Here is a 19,786-nt window from a genome sequence, read left to right as displayed (position 1 = left end):
TCTTTAGGTGGATAGTGTCTTGTATTTCTTTGTCTTACCAATAAGCCAACAAAGCCCTACCGGGCAAACCAAAGGCTCACTCTACCAGGGGAAAGGCCTCGACCACGGCTCTCCTTAGGAATGTACCTATTGCAGAGATTTGCAAAGCAGCCACATGGCGATCTGTACACACTTTCACTTGCCATTACTGTTTGGACTCTGACACACAGGTGGATGCCCAGTTTGGGCAAGCCTCGATAAGAAATTTGTTTGGATAATTCATCCTTAAGGTGTTATATTTTCTGTAGTTATGCTGTTGCTCGTCCGCGGGAATGTGGGTATGGGCTTGCTATTCTATTCAGTACTTATGACTATTGATGAGTATCCCCTGGAAGAGAAGGATAAGTTACTTACCTGTAATCCTAGTTCTATGGATATAGAATATTACCCTCATATTTAGACAAAACAAATCTTCAATGATACAGAAGACATTAATTCACGATCTCTTGTTATCAGTTGTAACCTCAATGTTCCTTTATATACATTTAGGGCCAACTGTACTAAAAGTAGGAATATCAAATACTCAAAGCAAAAAAGTAAAGTACGAATTGCGATTTCCAACCTGCAATTCTTACTTAATGGCAGTTAGGAAATCACAATTCCTAATGTGAGAAAACTTACAACTTGTATTTAGCAATTCCTAATGGGTTGCAATTGGACCTACCTCATGAATATTAATGAGTTAGGTCACAGTTTGCAATGCATCAGGAATGATAGCCATCAAAGGGATGGTGGCCTGCTGGGGTCAGCAGACCACCATGTCTGGGATTGCTTTTCAGCAAAGCAGTCTTTTCTTTTTTAAATGCAGCCTGTTTTCCTTAAAGAAAAACAGGATGCATTTAAAAAATCTGAAATTTTAACTTTAAAGATTAATTTTCAAGAGTAGGCAATGGTCCATGAGATCACTGTCTGCTCTTAAATGTTTTTGTTTACATTCTCAAAGAGAAAGGGTTCCTTGGGGACCCCTTCCCATTTGTGAATGGGTTACCATCTCCTTTGAGATTTGGGCAAAGTATTAATGATTTGGGACCAGAATTTGGTTGCAAAACATTAATACATACCATTGCGAATTGGTATTTGGAAGGGGCGCCCTAAACACACTCCTTCCAAATACAAATTTGTAAAGCCAGATTGCGATTCAGTAACAAGTTAAAAAATCGCACTTTGGCTTTTGTACATTATAAAGTTTATTTTTGCAGTCACAAACAGCCCGACTCTGTTATTGGCCCTTTTGCAACACCAAAATAAATTTTGCACAAATCTCCTTTAATCATTCCACATCAATATCCCCTATATACTTGACTGATATGATATCATAAGGTCTCTGTTCCAGTGGAGCCAGGCCAACATGTGTTTTGCGGATTGCTACAGCTTCCTCAGGGCTTTCCTGTCAAGTGCTAAAGTTCAACAACAAGAAGGAAGCAAAGATTCAGGATTAACAAGTTTCAGTGACTTAAGATCCCCAAATATTTCACAATGAATCATCATTAGTTGAGTCGCCCAAAATAGCACCTATCACTATATTAAATCATAGTAGAATAATAGATCGACTGTCATGTAATTAATATCCAACTTCCATTCACAACTTTATTTGTTTTGTATAATCACCAACATCTTGACTGTGCAGAGCAACTATCCAGTCTCAACCTCTTGGCATTGCATCCTCATCTCTGGGCTGGGGAGGTCACCAAGATGAAGTGGAACTCAGAGGCCTTGCATCTCCTGTGGAGCAACATCACCATATCTACCTTCCAGAACTGCACACTATCTGGCTCTTAAGTCTTTTCTGCCCTCCATCAAGGATATTATGGTCCAAGTCCTGATGGACAAAGTTACCACTGTGTGATACTGTAGTGCAGTGTGGGGTCCCGTGCCTCTCTCTCTTGGCTCTGAGGGTGTGGATGGATCCGCACAGGCTCTCCTTGACAGGCAGTCACCTGGTGGGTTCCTGGAACATCAGGGCAGGTGAACTCAACCGGCATAATCTTGCCAATCATGAGTGGTATCTGTTCCCAAAGGTTGTTTAGTGTGGGGGGGCCTTAGTAGATCTGTTCGCTACCACTGAGAATATTAACTGTTCAACATTTTCCAAACCAGAGGTCCCTCCTTTAGACTCTCTAGGAGATGTATTGTACCTTCAGAGGGATGACTGACTCCTTTACACATCCTCGTCTCTGCTGCTGATGCCACAGGTCCTCAACAAGGTCATGTGGGATTATGCCCAGCTCATCTCAATAGCCTGTATTGGGCTCGGGGAGTCTGTTGCCCTGATCGCTGTATCTGTGCATCTTACCCCAGGAGGACTTCATTTGAGACAGCATGTCCTCTTCATGATGGCCTGCTGCCCCAACAGGATGGCAGTGCTCTTCTACCTAACCTCCACAATTTACACCTGCATGCGTTGAGACTGTGCCGAAACAACTTGGCTTGACTTTCCACAGAAGTTGGTGATTATAATTTGGCTGTTCACAGTCCATCAACAAAATTCATCTACACTGGCTGCCGGTCCAAGACCTGATGTGAGAGTAGACAAGTCACTTCTCTTCAAGTGAGGTTGTCTGTTGTTCTTTTATTTATTTTGTCTCTGTCCCAATAATGGTTTGCTGTGTGCAGTTAAGGTTACGTTGTGGCCTTTCTTCCTTTACTTGATAAACCCTCTTTTTTCAGGTCAGCCATTGGGACGTATTTCTTAAAAGTGCTTTCAAATATGTTTCCCCGGTATTTTTACTCTGCTGCGAGCTGCAGAACATGATTTAAACTTACCGGATTGCTGTGTCCAGAGCTGTTCCGTGCTTCTCTGCTGCCCCGTGGTTCTCTCCCCGCCGCCGCGTTTCCCTGCATCAGCGCGGTCGCAGAGCGGGAGGGACTACCACTCCCAAGATCCCTTGCGGCAGGAAGCCGTCACCGACACCACTGATTTGGCGCCAGGAGGCGTTTAAATTTAGAGGACACCTCCGGCAGAGCGAGCGAGCTGCAGAACATGATTTAAACTTACCGGATTGCTGTGTCCAGAGCTGTTCCGTGCTTCTCTGCTGCCCAGTGGTTCTCTCCCCGCCGCCGCGTTTCCCTGCATCAGCGCGGTCGCAGAGCGGGAGGGACTACCACTCCCAAGATCCCTTGCGGCAGGAAGCCGTCACCGACACCACTGATTTGGCGCCAGGAGGCGTTTAAATTTAGAGGACACCTCCGGCAGAGCGAGCGAGCTGCAGAACATGATTTAAACTTACCGGATTGCTGTGTCCAGAGCTGTTCCGTGCTTCTCTGCTGCCCCGTGGTTCTCTCCCCGCCGCCGCGTTTCCCTGCATCAGCGCGGTCGCAGAGCGGGAGGGACTACCACTCCCAAGATCCCTTGCGGCAGGAAGCCGTCACCGACACCACTGATTTGGCGCCAGGAGGCGTTTAAATTTAGAGGACACCTCCGGCAGAGCGAGCGAGCTGCAGAACATGATTTAAACTTACCGGATTGCTGTGTCCAGAGCTGTTCCGTGCTTCTCTGCTGCCCCGTGGTTCTCTCCCCGCCGCCGCGTTTCCCTGCATCAGCGCGGTCGCAGAGCGGGAGGGACTACCACTCCCAAGATCCCTTGCGGCAGGAAGCCGTCACCGACACCACTGATTTGGCGCCAGGAGGCGTTTAAATTTAGAGGACACCTCCGGCAGAGCGAGCGAGCTGCAGAACATGATTTAAACTTACCGGATTGCTGTGTCCAGAGCTGTTCCGTGCTTCTCTGCTGCCCCGTGGTTCTCTCCCCGCCGCCGCGTTTCCCTGCATCAGCGCGGTCGCAGAGCGGGAGGGACTACCACTCCCAAGATCCCTTGCGGCAGGAAGCCGTCACCGACACCACTGATTTGGCGCCAGGAGGTGTTTAAATTTAGAGGACACCTCCGGCAGAGCGAGCGAGCTGCAGAACATGATTTAAACTTACCGGATTGCTGTGTCCAGAGCTGTTCCGTGCTTCTCTGCTGCCCCGTGGTTCTCTCCCCGCCGCCGCGTTTCCCTGCATCAGCGCGGTCGCAGAGCGGGAGGGACTACCACTCCCAAGATCCCTTGCGGCAGGAAGCCGTCACCGACACCACTGATTTGGCGCCAGGAGGCGTTTAAATTTAGAGGACACCTCCGGCAGAGCGAGCGAGCTGCAGAACATGATTTAAACTTACCGGATTGCTGTGTCCAGAGCTGTTCCGTGCTTCTCTGCTGCCCCGTGGTTCTCTCCCCGCCGCCGCGTTTCCCTGCATCAGCGCGGTCGCAGAGCGGGAGGGACTACCACTCCCAAGATCCCTTGCGGCAGGAAGCCGTCACCGACACCACTGATTTGGCGCCAGGAGGCGTTTAAATTTAGAGGACACCTCCCGCGTCGCGGGACCGCGCGCGGGCGGTGCCGGGCTAAGCCCGGGCAAAGGGCGGGCCCTCTGTGGCCCACAGTGGCACGAGGTAGACGGGGACGGGCCACCAACGAAACTGCCTTCGTTAAATCCAGTTAAAACATTGAGGTGATTACTCTTAATTTTTAAAGGCCATACGATAGCTAATTCGGACTGTTATTTTTAGCTAGATTCACTTTTGTTTCTGTATGTCATTGCTTGTTACTGTGTCAGGTAGTTAATACAGGATGACTAAAACAAGAAAGACTACTGTGTCGACCAGATCAACTACCAGAAACAAGCCTGAACTTAATACACCATTACCATCCCTTACAGCCATAGACTTAATGTTGCAAAAGACGATTGGTGTGGTTGCTGATGCGATCCAAAACACGGAGAGACGTTTGTCATTGACCCCTAATTTGTGCTTTCCAAATCTTTCAATGCACACTACTGTCCAGAGTAATACCGTGGAGTCCATTTCTAATGCAGAAGACTCACTCGTATTGCAATCTTTTTCGGGGTTGCCTAGTGGTAAAAGCTGTAGAAATAATATATCTTTAGCTTTACCTATTGCATCAAACAGCACTGAAGGTAGCCCACTATTTATCCCGAACGGAGGGGTTAACTCATGCCTGTTACATTCAGGTAACTTGTCTGTAAACTCACCAGGGGAAGTACTCGCAGAAAGTTCCCCTGTAATTAACACAATAGAAGTTGAAAAATCTCCCTCCCCTAAACTGAAAAAGCGCCACTATGGTAGGAAAAAAACAAACAAATCCATTGTGAGGAAGATACATAAACCCCTAGGCTCCCATAAGCCTTCTGCTAAAGACGTCTGGCAACATTTTAGATTGGCTAATCCGACGACTAGTTCATCTAATATGTCTATAATAGCCATAGAACAAGCTGTCGTATTGCCCAATGAAAATCAGTTAAGGACTAATAAAAGTATTTGTATAAATGAGTCAACACAGACTGAAAAGATGAGCTCTATAGATAATTTCCACCTGACAGATCTGGAACAGCTGATTAGATCCCTGCTCCAGCCTATAAGTGAAAAAATTATTAGCATGGAGCAGACTCTAATTAAATTAGAGAAATCTCAACTTAAGGATCCTATTAGTTCGCCCAAATTCTTAAATGCCGTAACCCATATAGATAAAATAGAAACTGCTGGTCATAATCCGACATCCTCCATTCCCACGGGAGTTAAAGATCAAAATGTCGCAAATCAACATTTAACCGTACCTAAAAAATCATTAATTTTACCGCCTATGCCCACAACTTTGGCGGGCCCTCCAGTTGGCAATGACGAGAGTGAATGGGCCGCAGAAGATATATCCCCTGTCCTACCTGATGTTCAGGCTGAGCCTGATAGGCCTACAATAATGGTACCATCAGCCATTAATACACGACCAGTGCAAGACTACATGCAGCCCCAACAAAACAAAAAACTGATTCACATTAATCTCCCTCCCGAAGCCCAATCAGATACTATAGTGTTGATAGGGGTACCACAACTAGAAACGGGTAAGGTAGAGAGATATGGGGACCTGAAAAATAAAGTTAGTCACTGGCTAACTGTCAATAGACCGATCCCCCGTCATATAAATGGTAAAATTACAAATGTTAGGAGGGTTGACTGGGTGGGCCATAGATTTAAATCAACCGAGGGCGACTGCATTGTTGTCACCTTTAGTGACAACCGCGCAGTAAGGCACATCATAAATTGGAAGGACGATATGATCAACAGCTTAATTCGAACCAAGGATTTAAGTTACTTTTACCCCTCAAGAAGCAACAGCTATAACAAAACGCCCTCATATCCTATTACTGAGGACGAGGTAAATCAAGCCATCTGTAATGCGAATTATAATGGAATAATGTCAAGGAATCCTGATCCGTATAACACATGCGATCAAAGACATTACAGAAGTGATACATTGGGTGAGTTTAGAAAAACAAACCACCAAGCAATATATCATGAGAGATGGGAGGGTTTAAATGGTATACATAGTTATCATAATCAACCCCAACTAACATATCTGAAAACCTATTATAATGTTCCCACCTCAAATAGGGTTGATGCCTTTTATGACCAAAATGGCTTAGAGGGGGTTGATTGACTGAGGGATATACCAGCCACTTCTATGTTTATCGATCCCACGTCAGTAAATCTTGCCAATGTTGATAACATTCCCCCCCTATTTTCTGATTTAGATAGTAAAAAATCTAAAGAGTCTGTATTAGATTTTTCTATAGCTAGCCTCGAACCAGATGATCACGGGCATCTTAGTTTACTGCACTACCAGCCTGAAGCTCTTAATTTACCACCACTGCACGCAGACTCAAATCCTCCTACAGTAGATACTGTGGGAGTCATAAATGAGGAACAACTAAAAAGGGTAACAGAACCTTTTATTACTGAGGCGGTAATTGAAACAGAGAATAATGAGGCCTGTAAAGTGAGTTTGGTCTCTTGGAATATAGCAGGCCTAGCTGATAAAATAGGCGACCCTGCCTGGCTTGCATTCGTCAAAAAACATGCAATTATTTGTCTCCAAGAGACCTGGATGGAAGAAAATAATGCCTTCATTGAAGGGTATCAAAGCTTTTACAGGCCAGCAACCCCCTCTGTTAGCGGAAGAGCAAAGGGGGGTCTTGCCATTTTTATTAATCTAGCACTTTCGTGTGATAAAATTAGTCAAAAATGTGCAAACAGTAATATTCAAATGCTCGTATTAAAGAGAGGCAAATATGCTCTGACTCTAGTTAATTTTTACAATGCTACTTCTAATCAAGGGGAGTGTAATATATCGATTCTGAAAGAACTATTGAAAGAAGGTTCAGGCATATTGCCATGTAATGTATTGATCGCAGGCGACTTTAATGCACATCCCTGTGGCAATCCTCGTGATACCCCCCTGGGATCCCTGGGATGTAACAGTATGGACGGTTTCCATTTTGACCACACTAGGCGTGGCTCCAACCTAAATGATTTGTTAAACGAAAATAATTTGTTTGTAGCTATGACACTAGCTCCCGAGACTAAATTTTATGATGTCCCTACTTATAAAGGCTTAGGTCATGGTTCTTATATAGACCACATATTATTATCTGGTGACCTTGCCATTCAGGCCACTAGTTTCTCCATTCAAGCAAACATTTACAGTGACCATAACCCCCCTACTATTAAACTGAACGGGGGTGTTTTTGACCAGCGAAAACACTGTGAAGATAGGGGAACCCTAAAATGTTTAACGGGAAAACGCTGCCTGAAATGGCAGTTGGTAAACCAAGAAAATCTTTATAGTGAAATTAATAAGTTATGTGGCGGGGACCTGGCGGATTGTATATCAACATCTACGTCCCCAGAGCAAACCTTAGCTATTTATGAAGGTGTAGTGTTAACAGTAGGGTCATTCTTATTAGTACCAGTGAAGGGGCAAGTCAAAAATAATCCTAAGTGGTTTGACCAAACATGCTCCTCGGCAAATAGAAATTTAAGAAAGGCGTTAAAAATTAAACCCAGAGATTTAGGTCTAATCAAAAATCTCCGTTTGACCTACAAAAAAGCACTTGATAAACGGAAAAGGGAAATCAAAGCCAGTACCTGGGAGTCTTTGCTTGACCCATCAATCCTAGGTAATAGCAGTAAATTCTGGGAAATTATTAACAAACCCTTGTTTGATGACCCAAGAGATACTGCAATAGGAACCAATATCCCAGAGGCAGAATGGGTCAGTCATTTTAGCGAAATTTTTAAAAGCCATGAACAACAGTCATCCTATGACGTCTCAATGTCAAAGGAAAACTTTTTATGTTTTACGGTCAATGAAGTAGAAAAGGCTATTCAAGGGTTAACTTGTAATAAGGCACCAGGTCCGGATGGCTTGCCTCCGGATCTTTTTAAATCCTGCATCTCACTATGGGCCCCCGTTCTTACAAAGGTGATAAATGCAACTGTAATCCTCGGGAGCCCAAAGTCTTGGGGGCAATCTACCATAGTACCTGTGTTCAAAAAGGGCGATCGTAATAGCCCGTCATGCTACAGGCCAATATCTTTAATTAATTCTGTAGCAAAAGTGGTAGGTGGTGTAATTTTGAACAGACTAATAATTTGGGCAAATGAGAACAACGTTATATCGCCAATACAATATGGTTTCAGACCCGGTCACTCAACAGTGACTCAGTGTCTGAACCTATATTTGATTGTAGGTAAATACACCATGGCCCGGCAAGGAACCGTTCATATGGCTTTTATGGACTTATCGTCCGCTTTTGACTGCGTGGATCGAGGCAAACTATGGACATCATGCAAAGGATGGGTGTTGAACAGAACTTAATTCATCTATTGGCCGACTTGCATTCAGATACTAGAGCAAATGTACGTTACACTCAAGATCTTAAAGTAACAGGAGACATCAGAATCAATCGGGGCGTCCGCCAAGGTTGCATTCTAGCTCCATTCTTGTTTAACTTGTATATCAATGAGTTAGAGGAACATTTGATAAGAACAGGCGCGGATTACCCCTATGTCGGCCGAAAAGGCGTCCCAGTTCTGCTCTATGCGGACGATGCTGTCCTCATTTCAAGGACAGCAATCGGTCTCCAGCTGCTCCTAAATTCATTCCACAATTTTATGAAGTCACGAGGCTTAAGCATTAACAACTCAAAGTCATACGTTATGAAAATTGGCCAAGGATCTCGAAAACCAAACTCCTTTGTAATAAACGGGGAAAAAATTCCAAACTCCAAAACCTTCTCTTATCTCGGGGTTCTCCTTGACGATCAACTAACCTGGGGCCCGGCTGTAGTTAAAAAGAAGGGCGAGGTTACACGCGTCAACGCAGCTATACTTGGCTTTGCAAGAAAATTGGGCAATAGTCCAACAGAAGCCTTGCTCAAATGATATCAAGCAAAGAGCGTTGCCATCGCCTGTTACGGCAGTGAGCTCTGGGGTTATAGTCAGACGCAAGACCTGGAGGTCGCAGAAAATAACTTTCTAAAAAAGGTATTGAGGCTGCCAAGGGGAACCGGGAACTTCTCGGTTCACGAGGAGTTAGGCGTTTCCTATCTCAGTGACAGAATAGCAGCTAATCCCCTATTATGCTGGATGAATTCTTGGCTAAACACTGATATACCTCTTACACATGATATTTTAAAAGAAGCTTTAACCTGGGATGGTAGGTTCAAGGTTCCGTGGCTGAGATATCAATGACCGCCTCTCTGAAATGGGACGGCCAGAACTGTTCTCTAACCCAACTTCTATCACTAAAGCGGATGTCATCTTTGTGAAAAAAACATTCATGTCAACCAGGTATCTAGCCCGGGAGGATTTGGAATTACAGAAAGACAGTGTTAGGAAACATGTTATACTTAAAACATGTCTGCAAATGGAACCGTATCTATCATGGCCTATGTCCGGCTATGACCGTTATTTATTGATTCGGTTCCGTTTCAATTTATTTCACCTCATGTTGGCATTCCCGAGAGGGGCCCATCGAGGCCAAGTGCTACCTACTTGCGGCTGCGACGGAAAGTCTCCGCAAGATATAGCGCACTTTTTATTCATTTGTCCTTATTATACAGTACCTCGGAAGTTATATCTAAAGCCCTGTTTAAAAGAGTTAAATCTTACCCAGATTAAACCAGCTCTCTATTATCTTCAACTCCTGAACCCTAATTGCACTTTGTTTGTATGCAGTTTTTTGAAACTATCGATCATTTTCAGGAAAAGTATGGAGGGCTAACTACGCTGCTACTATCATTGTATTTAAAAAAAAAAAAAAAAATTCTCTCTTTTAACTTTGGATAATTATTTATATTTTTAACTTGTTCTATTTTTGACTGTTGCTCTGGTTGTTTGATAAATTAATAATTTGCAACCTGTTGTCTCTTAAATGAATTGGATGGTCAGCTTTATCTGCATATTTTACGAAATGTGTCTATGTGTTTATGACTACATGTCTATGTAATGTACTTTTATGATTGTCATGCTTACAATCGAATAAAGATATTTGAATTGAATTGAATTGAATACTCTGCTGCATTGGGACCTTACTTTGTCCCTCAACTTGTGCATATGTACAGTTGCTTCCTGAGACATTTTATCCTCAAGAAATTTTTTCATTCATCATCATCACTTTTTCACTTTGTGTTACTGAATTTCAGGCATTACCCCTACAGCTGTTTTATACCACCTTTATTTCACAAAGTTGGTGCTTCAAACTAGAGAATTTCTTCTGTAAGTGATGGCACCTTATCATTTGGGGCAGTTCATCATGCTCCCAGCATTCTTCTCTCCACCAAATAACTCTATAGAGGAGGCGAGACTACACTGGTTAGGTGCTAAGCAGGCCCTTAGTTTATACATTGATAGGGCTAAGGAGCACCTGGTAAACAATTACCTTTTTGTCGGATTTGCTTGTGCAAAAAAGGAAACATAGTCTAGAAATGGACCTCATTGAGGTGGGTTGCATTAAGTTGTGCTATGCTCTGGCCAAAAGGAGACTTCCAAAAGCTTTCTGGTTCATTTCACATGGGTGAAGGCCGCGACTAGGACCCTGGCTAGAGGCCTTATGGTATTGTACATCTGCCAAGCTGCTACGTGGGAGACTGTCCATACCCGTCACCAGGCATTACTGTGTCAAACCTGCTGGGAAAGTCTTTTTGCCTGATCGGAACTCTAGAGCTTCCTTGGGTGAAGCCCAGTCCTGAGCCCCATCACCCCTTGGGGTACTACTTTGGTATTGATTCAAAAGGGGATGAAAATTCAGTTGAAAGTATCAGTCAGAAGAACAAGTTACTTACAAAGGCATGTAAGAGTACTTAAACAAGTATTCTGGAAGTACTATTTCTTGTACTCATTAATACCACCCTCTTTTGATCCCTCTTTTTTGATGATTGGTTTAATGTAAGATATTTTCAGGCTGCTTAGGAATCCACCACTTAGGGTGGAAACTGAGTGTTTAAGTGTCAGAGAGAATGCAGACAGTATTTCATAGTGCTGGTTTGCCTCCAGATGTTGAAGTCCCCTAGTATGCATGGATCTTGCAATCCATAAGAATGTCTGGTGTTGAGCCCAGAAGGCCTTCTTTGAAAACAGCATTGTCTTGGGGTAGTTGATATATGAGGGGGGAATGAGATTAGAATGTTGCAACTTGGTGAGCTGAGGACTAGCCTACATATGCATTACGAACTGGTGACATGTTTGATGACTGATGTTGGCAGGGTTGTTTTGTAGATCACAATTAGTCCTCTGCCAATCTTCATTCGAACTCTATTTCTAAAAAGAGTTAGGTATCCATCAGATGTTACTAGGTCATGTTTGAAGTCTGCTAGTAGGTCATATGCATGATGTCTGTTTTTGATGATGTACCTCTTGCTTGGGCATGGTTGGGTTATGTGGTTGGATGAGTCCTATTGAATATTGGACTTCATGCTAAGAGCAGGTATTAGCTCCATTGGCATTGTTTTTAGAATACTATGACAGCCTGTCTGAAAGCATGTCTGTTGATAGTGCTCAAACAGATGGTAGAGGTGCAAATGTATTGGCTTCCAGTACTTCATTTTGCACCTGTTGTAGGTCTAGTTGTATTTTTTGTTGTGGTTCATGTTGCTGCTCTTGTTGCAGGCCCAATTAATGAGACCACATAGGGAGTGAGCAAGATCTAATGTAAGGTTCATCAAGTTGAAGTTGCTCTAGTAACCCGAATAGTAAAGGGTTTGATGGGAAGGGAGATGTATATGCATTAGGTGTGTTACGAGGGAATTGGCTAGAGGGGAAATTGTGAGAAAAGCAAGGGGGCAGGTAGGAAGGGCAACTATATGGCGGGTGGGAAGGGGGCTTATAAGGGGATGGATGTTGCAGCTCATGTTACTTCACCTTTTGCAGCTTGTCTTCGAACGCTTGATATATTGAATGCATTGTCAAGCAGAAGTACATAGGTATGTCTACGTACCCTAAGGGAGGTCATAATCTGTATATATTATTTACTTCAAAAAGAGTGCAGTCAAAAGTTACTATGTCGTACCACACAATGTGCATTGTTCTATGGCAAGATGCTTACACAGTATATAGCATATGTTACTAAATGGCCGCTTCATGAAACTCAAAGAGTTGGTAGTTAATATAGTTTGTTGTTTTGGTGTTATAGTGTGCCTTTGAGGAGAAGCTATGTTTTGTTATTGCATTTATGTGATGTTTTGCTGTGTTGTGTGTTTGTAATCACAAAACAATTGGGTAACCCAAAACTAACCCGAAGGACCTGGGTAATGTATGATACAGACAAACAAAGGTCCGATGAGAAAAAGCAACAGGAGGAATAGAACTGAATATATCAAAAGATCTCCTCCCACTATAGAGAAAAGATTTGTGGATCTTAGAGTTTTCGATATAATGTGTAAATAAGAATGTTGTTTGAGACTGACTTATATGTAACTAAACTTTCAGAAATGCAATTATGTGTATGTGTCTTGATCTTCTGGTTTTGAAATCTTGTCTGCTGCCCTAACCTCGTAACTGTGGATTGAATCTATGAGACTGTTTTTCTTCTTTTCCATATAGTGGGAGGAGATCTTTTGATATATTCAGTTCTCCTATGTCTCTGGTTGTGTCGTGTGTTTGGACAGGTTTGTATTTTGTGTTGTACTGTTATGTTGTTTGTGTTGTGGGACATTTGTATGTCTTGATGTGCTGTTTGTGTTATGATGTTTGTGTTCACATTTTATGTTGTGTTATTGATTGTATTCTTATGTTGTCGTGTTGTTATTGTGGTGTACTGTTGATGGGCTAGTGGTGTGAGCTGATATTTTGTAGTGTTGTGTTGTCTTGCGTCAGTTGTACTTTGTGTTGTTGAATTGCCATGTTATTGAGATGTATCATTTGAGTTTGGTTGTCCTGTGGTGATATTATTGTGTTCTGTTGCGAGGTTGTGTTATTTTTACTTTTTGTGTTGTCATTTTGAGTTGTGGTGTTGTGTTACGTTTTAATGCTTTTATTGTATGGCTGTTTAGTTGTGTTTGTTGCTGGGTAGTTCGCTTGTATGTTGTTGGGCTGTTGTTATGTAGCGTTCTATTAGTATGTTGTTGTGTGTGTTGTAGAGTGGATATATATATTTTGTTCTTAGGTATTGTGTTGTACTGGGTTGTGGTTGTTTTTATATTGTTTGGATCTGTGTGAATGCTTGAGGTCTGCTTGCGTATTGGATGCCATGAAACCGCTTTTACCAAATTATGCCTTTGTCCCTGGGGACACAGAGCAGAACTATTCACTGACAGAGGACTGTGAATAGACCAGCCAGGAACTAGATACAATTCTGTGGGTTTCATATATAAATATATTTTCAGTTGACATAGTTCTGTTTTCAACTGTTGGAGTTGTGGTAAATGGCTGTTGGAGACCCCTGAGGAGGTCTAAGCAAATTGATCGCCCTTTTTTATTGAAGAAGAATATATAGTCAATCAGAAGGCACAATTTAATCATTGGTTAAAACTTAGAAATTAATGCTTATTTTAAACCAAAGTTGTATCTCAAATGATTGTTTTAAAAAGCAGATTAAATAACTTCTTACCCCTCGTTTCCACAACATTTGGCTTGATTTACAGTTTATGACTTCCTTAGTAACGTCCATGTTTACCCTTTTTAATGCAAGGTTAATTATTTTGTACTCACTACATTCAATATTTATTGTGTTTATAGAGCCCTGCAAAGTGTTCAGCTGGGATATGTTGATGTTTTGCATTATTTGATCAAGCAACACCTTTTTGACCCCTGTACACTAGATGAAAGCAATCGAAATCTCATATTTCTGGCTGTAATATACAATCAACCAGACATTTTGGAGTACATATATGAAAAGGTATGTTGAAATGTATTATTCCTCCTATCATGCTGTACTGTTTAAACACTTCCACTTTCATAACACTGATCATATACTTAGGACCAAACGGACTGACAGTCCACATGTACCCACCACCGTGCAATGCTAGACAATTTTGTAAGAAGACAGAACCACAGTCAGTGGAGAGTTCCGCCACCTTCCAAAAAAGTAGAAATTGACTGACTCCCAATTCACCACTTACAAATGGAGAAGTTTATTAGTTGCTTGACACACCATTTGCAGAAGTATATGGAAAATGTGAGAGCCTAATGCTTCTATTTCTGACCAACACATCTACTAAAGGGTGATTGCTACATTCAAAATACAGTAACCAGCAGGTGAAGAGTGTTGAGCACAAACAAAGCAGGGTGACCTGTAGGTTTAACACAGAGTAATAGGTAATTTTAGATCTGGTACCCAATAAATATACTGGGACTAGTGACTATTTAACAGGGTGACCATGGGATATGAGCCAGAGTGACAATCTAACATATTGCGGAGGGACAGCCTCTGACCAGGACCTGTTAAGGAGAGTGCTTTTTTGCCATAAGATAAACATTTAAGGGCCATCAAGTAAAAGGCCGAGCAACCATGAGATGAAAGCACATTGACCAGAAGATATATAGCAGAATGGCAAGTAAATGTGTTTCTGATGGATACATCTACCGACTCCTCACCTTTTGAATATCCCAATGTGGCAACATTTCACAGAAACCTTTCTTGCAACTCTCCCACATCGACATGGGTGTCACAATGTCCATGGCTCCTCATGCAGCACCGCGCGACGTCCTTGGAGCCATAAGAAACCATTGTCGGCATGCTGACGTCAGTTCCCTATTTCCACACCTTTGACGCGTAACGGTTTTCTGGTAGATTTTCCATAGAATTAGGATTAGAAAGAGGGGTATATGAGATGGAGATTGCTTTAGCCAAGGCCAGGGGCCTTTCCTCCCAAAATAGAATAGAACGTATGTGGCTCTGTTTACAATGGGATTAAGTGTTACAGAATGTAAATGGCTCTTTTTACTTTTTTTTGTTGTATTCATCCTGCCCTGATGTCATGTTATGCTATGTTTTGTAACCTTTTTCATCCTTCCTCTTTTGGCTAAAGAAAAAAAAAGAAAAAAAAAAAAAAGAATTAGGATTCTTTCAATGTTTTTTCCGGTATTGTAACGTTATTGCAGGGAAAAATGTCTCTACTAGGAAACCTGGGTTCAAGCCGTACAGAGAGTGTGAGGGTCAGATGTCAATCACTGATCCTCATGATGATTGTGTTTGGTGACTGGATCTGATAGAGACTTCGAGCTGCAGATTCCTTACCTTTGAATTTCCCAGGTGTCAGACTAGATCCTAAAACTTTTGCATGATCAGTACCCCTGCGCGCTGTCAGGTGACTCCATTCGGTTTCATACAGATGTGACATCACGGTCACCTATATAGGCGCCACCTAGGTGCGCGGAAGTCAGTTCTATTCTTTCGATGCCAGTTAATGCCGATCTGTAGACGAGCTATCCTTCTGTCTCTTTTTGATAGACATTTTGTGATGTTTTGTTGAAGATCTTTTCTTGTGAGTCGTGGGAATCTCATCTAAAAAGTTTGGGTTCAAGCCGTGTGGTGCCTGTCACTGCCCCATGTCTGTTACAGACCCGCACCTTGTGTGCTTATGGTGTCTCGAGCGCAACCACAACTTGAAGTCGTGCTCGGACTGCCGGGTGATGGCACCAAAGGCTTTGAAGGAGCCGCCCTAAAACTGCTTGCAGTTAGGTAGTGGACTCCATTTACCGTGACTCCTAGGAGGTCTTGGTCTCAATGGAGAAAATGAAGGTGGCGGGACTGCTCCAGGAACCCCAAGTCTTCTTCGTCATACTCAAGGTCCTCGGGACACTCAGGGAAGAAGCACAAAAAGAAGTAGAAGCCTAGACTGACTTTGACTTCACTTCGTCTGTTGAAGATTGACAAGACGAGTGGGAAACAGACATTCCAGGAATGGTTCTGCAGAGCCATTGCCAGGTCCACTTCCGCACCTCCCCATAAGTATGCGCGCTGCGCGGACGCCAGTGCCTTGAGGGGTTTGCTCTCGTCAGTTCTCTCTGCTCATTTGCACGTTAATCGCTTTTCACCTATTTTAACATCATTGCTAAAGATTTTATTTGTTGCGCATTTGCACTGTTTGAATCTGATGTTTTAGACTACTATTTGGGGGCTCTGTGATAGAAGACTTACACACTTACCTGAGACCGGCTGCCATTTCTGGTTCTCTCCCGGTCGACAGCTAGAGACGCCATTTTGCTCAGTGCGCTCTCTAGTTGTCGGAGGGGATTTCCCATAAGTATGTGTGCTGTGCGGATGCGTGCAGTGGCCATGACACTGGCGTGCTGAAGGCGCACCTAAGGCAAGGCTGTCTGCGCCCGTCAGCGTCCCGGATGCCCCCAGCGCCAGCCACGCTGCCCGATCCTGCTCCCACCTTGAGAATCCTCTGAGATACAGTTGCAACCAACTGGTTATGCTTCGCCCACGCCCTTGCTTTCCTTCATACAGGTGGGAGGTTTTAGCTCTATCGTCCACGGTCTGCCAGAAATGCGATTACTGCTACTAGTCAGGCTTGGATGGCTGTCCCCGGCCCAGTACCGCGTTTAGTGATAGTAAGAAGAGGCCCATAATTCGTGCAGCAATGATTAATACCTGATCATTAGGGAAACACCATCAGGACATCTTTGACCTCCTCTCTGATAAACCGGTTGATCTTTTTTTCATTACCGAGACCTGGCTGAATGCATTTTCCAACCCTATAGTGGAGATGGCCATCCCAAAGGGGGATCTCCCGCGCTGTAAAAGCGGTAGAGGTGGTGGTGTAGCAGTCATCTATAGGGATAATTGGGCTTTTCATCGCGGCGAGGCCTTGCTGTTGGGAGAGGGTGAAATCTTGGACTTTAGTATTAGCATTTCTCCTCAATCTTTGCTGGGTGGAACACTTGTCTATAGGCCCCCGGGGCTGGCAGGGGTTTTCCTCAAAGCCTTGGAGAACGTTATCGTACCCCACACTCTACGGTTTATCCACTATCTCCTTCTTGGGGGCCTTAATATTCATCTAGACCAGACTGATGTAGGGGCTACCCGGGAATTCTTGGATTCATTAAGCCTTGCTCAGCTTACCCAGTGGGTCAGATTACCGACTCTTTGTGGTGGTCACATTCTTGACCCCATTTGCTCCAACTTCCCCATTATGGTCGAAAATCCTCTTCCGGTGCCCTGGTCCAACCATTTCCTGTCTTATTTTTCCTGGGCCTTAAAGGGCAATAATCCTCTGGGACAGGTTGGACATCGCCCTGCCTCTGCCAAAATCGACCCTCTGACTTTCAGCCACGCTCTGGCAGAGTCAAGACCAGTTCTTCCCACTGACCTAGAGGGAGCGCTGGCTAGTTTTTCTGGTTGGATCACGCGGGTGGTGGATCTTCTCTCTCCTCCTTCCCTTCATAGGCAGGCCAGGGAGCTCCCCTCAAAACCTTGGTTCTCGTCTGAACTTAAAGCGTTAAAGCAGCAATGCAAAAAATTGGAACGATGCGGGCGGAAGGAATACTGCCCAGTGACGAAGCTAACACTAAGGAAAGCTCAGAAAATGTATTACACCACCATAGCGCATGCTAAAAGCATTTACTCTGCGGATCGCATTGATTCAGCCAGCAATAACTCTAAGGACATTTTCTCCATCGTCCAGAGCTTTCTGCCTCTAAGAGCTGAGTCTGTTAGGCTCCCTGCCTCGAAACGCCTGGTACAATAAACTTTAAAACTTTTTCATGAACAAGATTCGCTCTATCCAGATATCGTTTACTATTTGGAATCAGGCTATGGCTGTATCCTCGCCTTCGGAGGCTCCCCCTGCTTCATCCCCTTCCCTGGTGACTTTTACACCCATCAATTTGCCGAACTCACTTAGGATTCTCATGGCCTTGAAATCAGGTTCTCCATCCAACCCCTGATAGTTAATCCTGAAGTCAATAGGGTCATTATTGTGTCCCTTTAGGAGGCTCTTGTTCCGGTGGCATGGAAACAGGCTAAGATTCTGCCACTCTTTAAAAAAATTTCACTGGATCCACTGGACCCTGTGAGCTATCGTCCCATCTCCCTTCTACCGAGTGTGTCTAAAATCTGTGAGAAGGTCGTCAATAAATAACTTACCGAATACATCTAAAGCTCGGGCTTACTCCATCCAGGACAATCCGGGTTCAGAGCCTCGTATAGCACTGAGTCTGCTTTAGTTGAATTCTTTGAAGCTATTCGGGATTGCTTGGACACTGGCAGAAGGGGAGCCCTGATTTTGCTCGACCTTTCAGCAGCATTTGATTCCATTCTCCATTCTTTGCTACTGGCTCGTTTGGCGGACATAGGTATTTCGGGTACTGTCTGGAGCTGGTTGAAATCCTTTCTGGAAGGTCGTACGCCACAGGTTTGGCTCCCCCTTCTTGAATCCCCTCCACAGTTGGTGACCACTGGAAGCCACAGTGGTCTTCTTTGAGCCCCCTTCTTTTTAACATTTACGTCACTCCCTTGGTTCGGCTGGCGGAGGATCTTGGAGCCAAAATTATTGCGTACGCTGATGATACTCAGCTTTTGTTTACTTGGGGCAAATCCGAGTACTCTACCTCTGTGGCGAAAAACTGCCTGGCAGCAGTCTTTCATTGGCTTTCCTTAACGCAGCTAAAGTGCAATGAAGATAAATCGGAAATCCTCCTTTATAGGAATTTCCCTCCCCAGTTTAGAGATACACTCTGGCCAGCCAACCATCCTTTGCCTTCTTTTTCAGGACAACCCGCAAAGAACCTAGGGATCTGGTTTAAAGAGAACTTGTCCTTTTCCATCCAGATCAAGAAGCTTGCTGGGAACTGCTTTGGGATACTTAAATCCCTTAGGAAATTTCTCCAGCTTCTTCCCAGGGCTGCCAAGGAAACGGTCACTCAGGCTTTGATACTGTCGCGTATCGACTACGCCAACGCTTTGTACGTTGGCTTACTGGGCTACATTCTCAACAGATTGCAGGTAGTCCAGAATGCGGTGGCCAGGCTTCTTTTTAGTATCCCAATTAGAAGCAGCATTAGACAACATCTGCGCATCCTTCACTGGCTGCTTGTTGCCGAACGTGTTAAGTATAAAGCCCTGATCTTGACGCATCGCACCCTACTCGCTTCCGGCCCAATCTACTTAAGGAAACGTTTTATGCTTTATACTCCAGCTAGACAGCCTCGGTCAGCTTCTCAGCTTCTCGCCCAGATACCTCGCTTTCGCCTCCAAACAATGGATGGCAGCTCTCTTGCTTTTAGGGCTGCCACGGCCTGGAACTTTCTTCCATTTGCTCTTCGCAGCATCCAGGACCATACTCTCTTTAAAAAATGGCTCAAAACGTTTCTTTTTATCTAACCGGTCCTTCTTCACTTCTCAAGGTTCGCGCTGGGACACTCTTTGGAGTATCCGTGCATGCTACAAACTTCAATAACAAACTTCAATAA

General features: G+C 43.9%; 1 protein-coding gene across 1 annotated transcript in view; it reads left to right on the top strand.

Annotated features, from left to right (window-relative positions):
• Positions 1 to 19,786, top strand: part of LOC146796448 (uncharacterized) — a 174,902-nt gene that overhangs the window by 70,697 nt on the left and 84,419 nt on the right. The window contains exon 3 of the mRNA XM_085629024.1: positions 14,105 to 14,264. Within this exon, the coding sequence (XP_085485150.1) occupies positions 14,105 to 14,264 (160 nt within the window). The remainder of the gene's footprint in view (positions 1 to 14,104; positions 14,265 to 19,786) is intronic.

This window comes from Triturus cristatus, chromosome 10 (assembly GCF_964204655.1).
Source record: "Triturus cristatus chromosome 10, aTriCri1.1, whole genome shotgun sequence".
NCBI lineage: Eukaryota > Metazoa > Chordata > Amphibia > Caudata > Salamandridae > Triturus > Triturus cristatus.
This window is presented reverse-complemented; position numbering and strand designations above follow the sequence as displayed.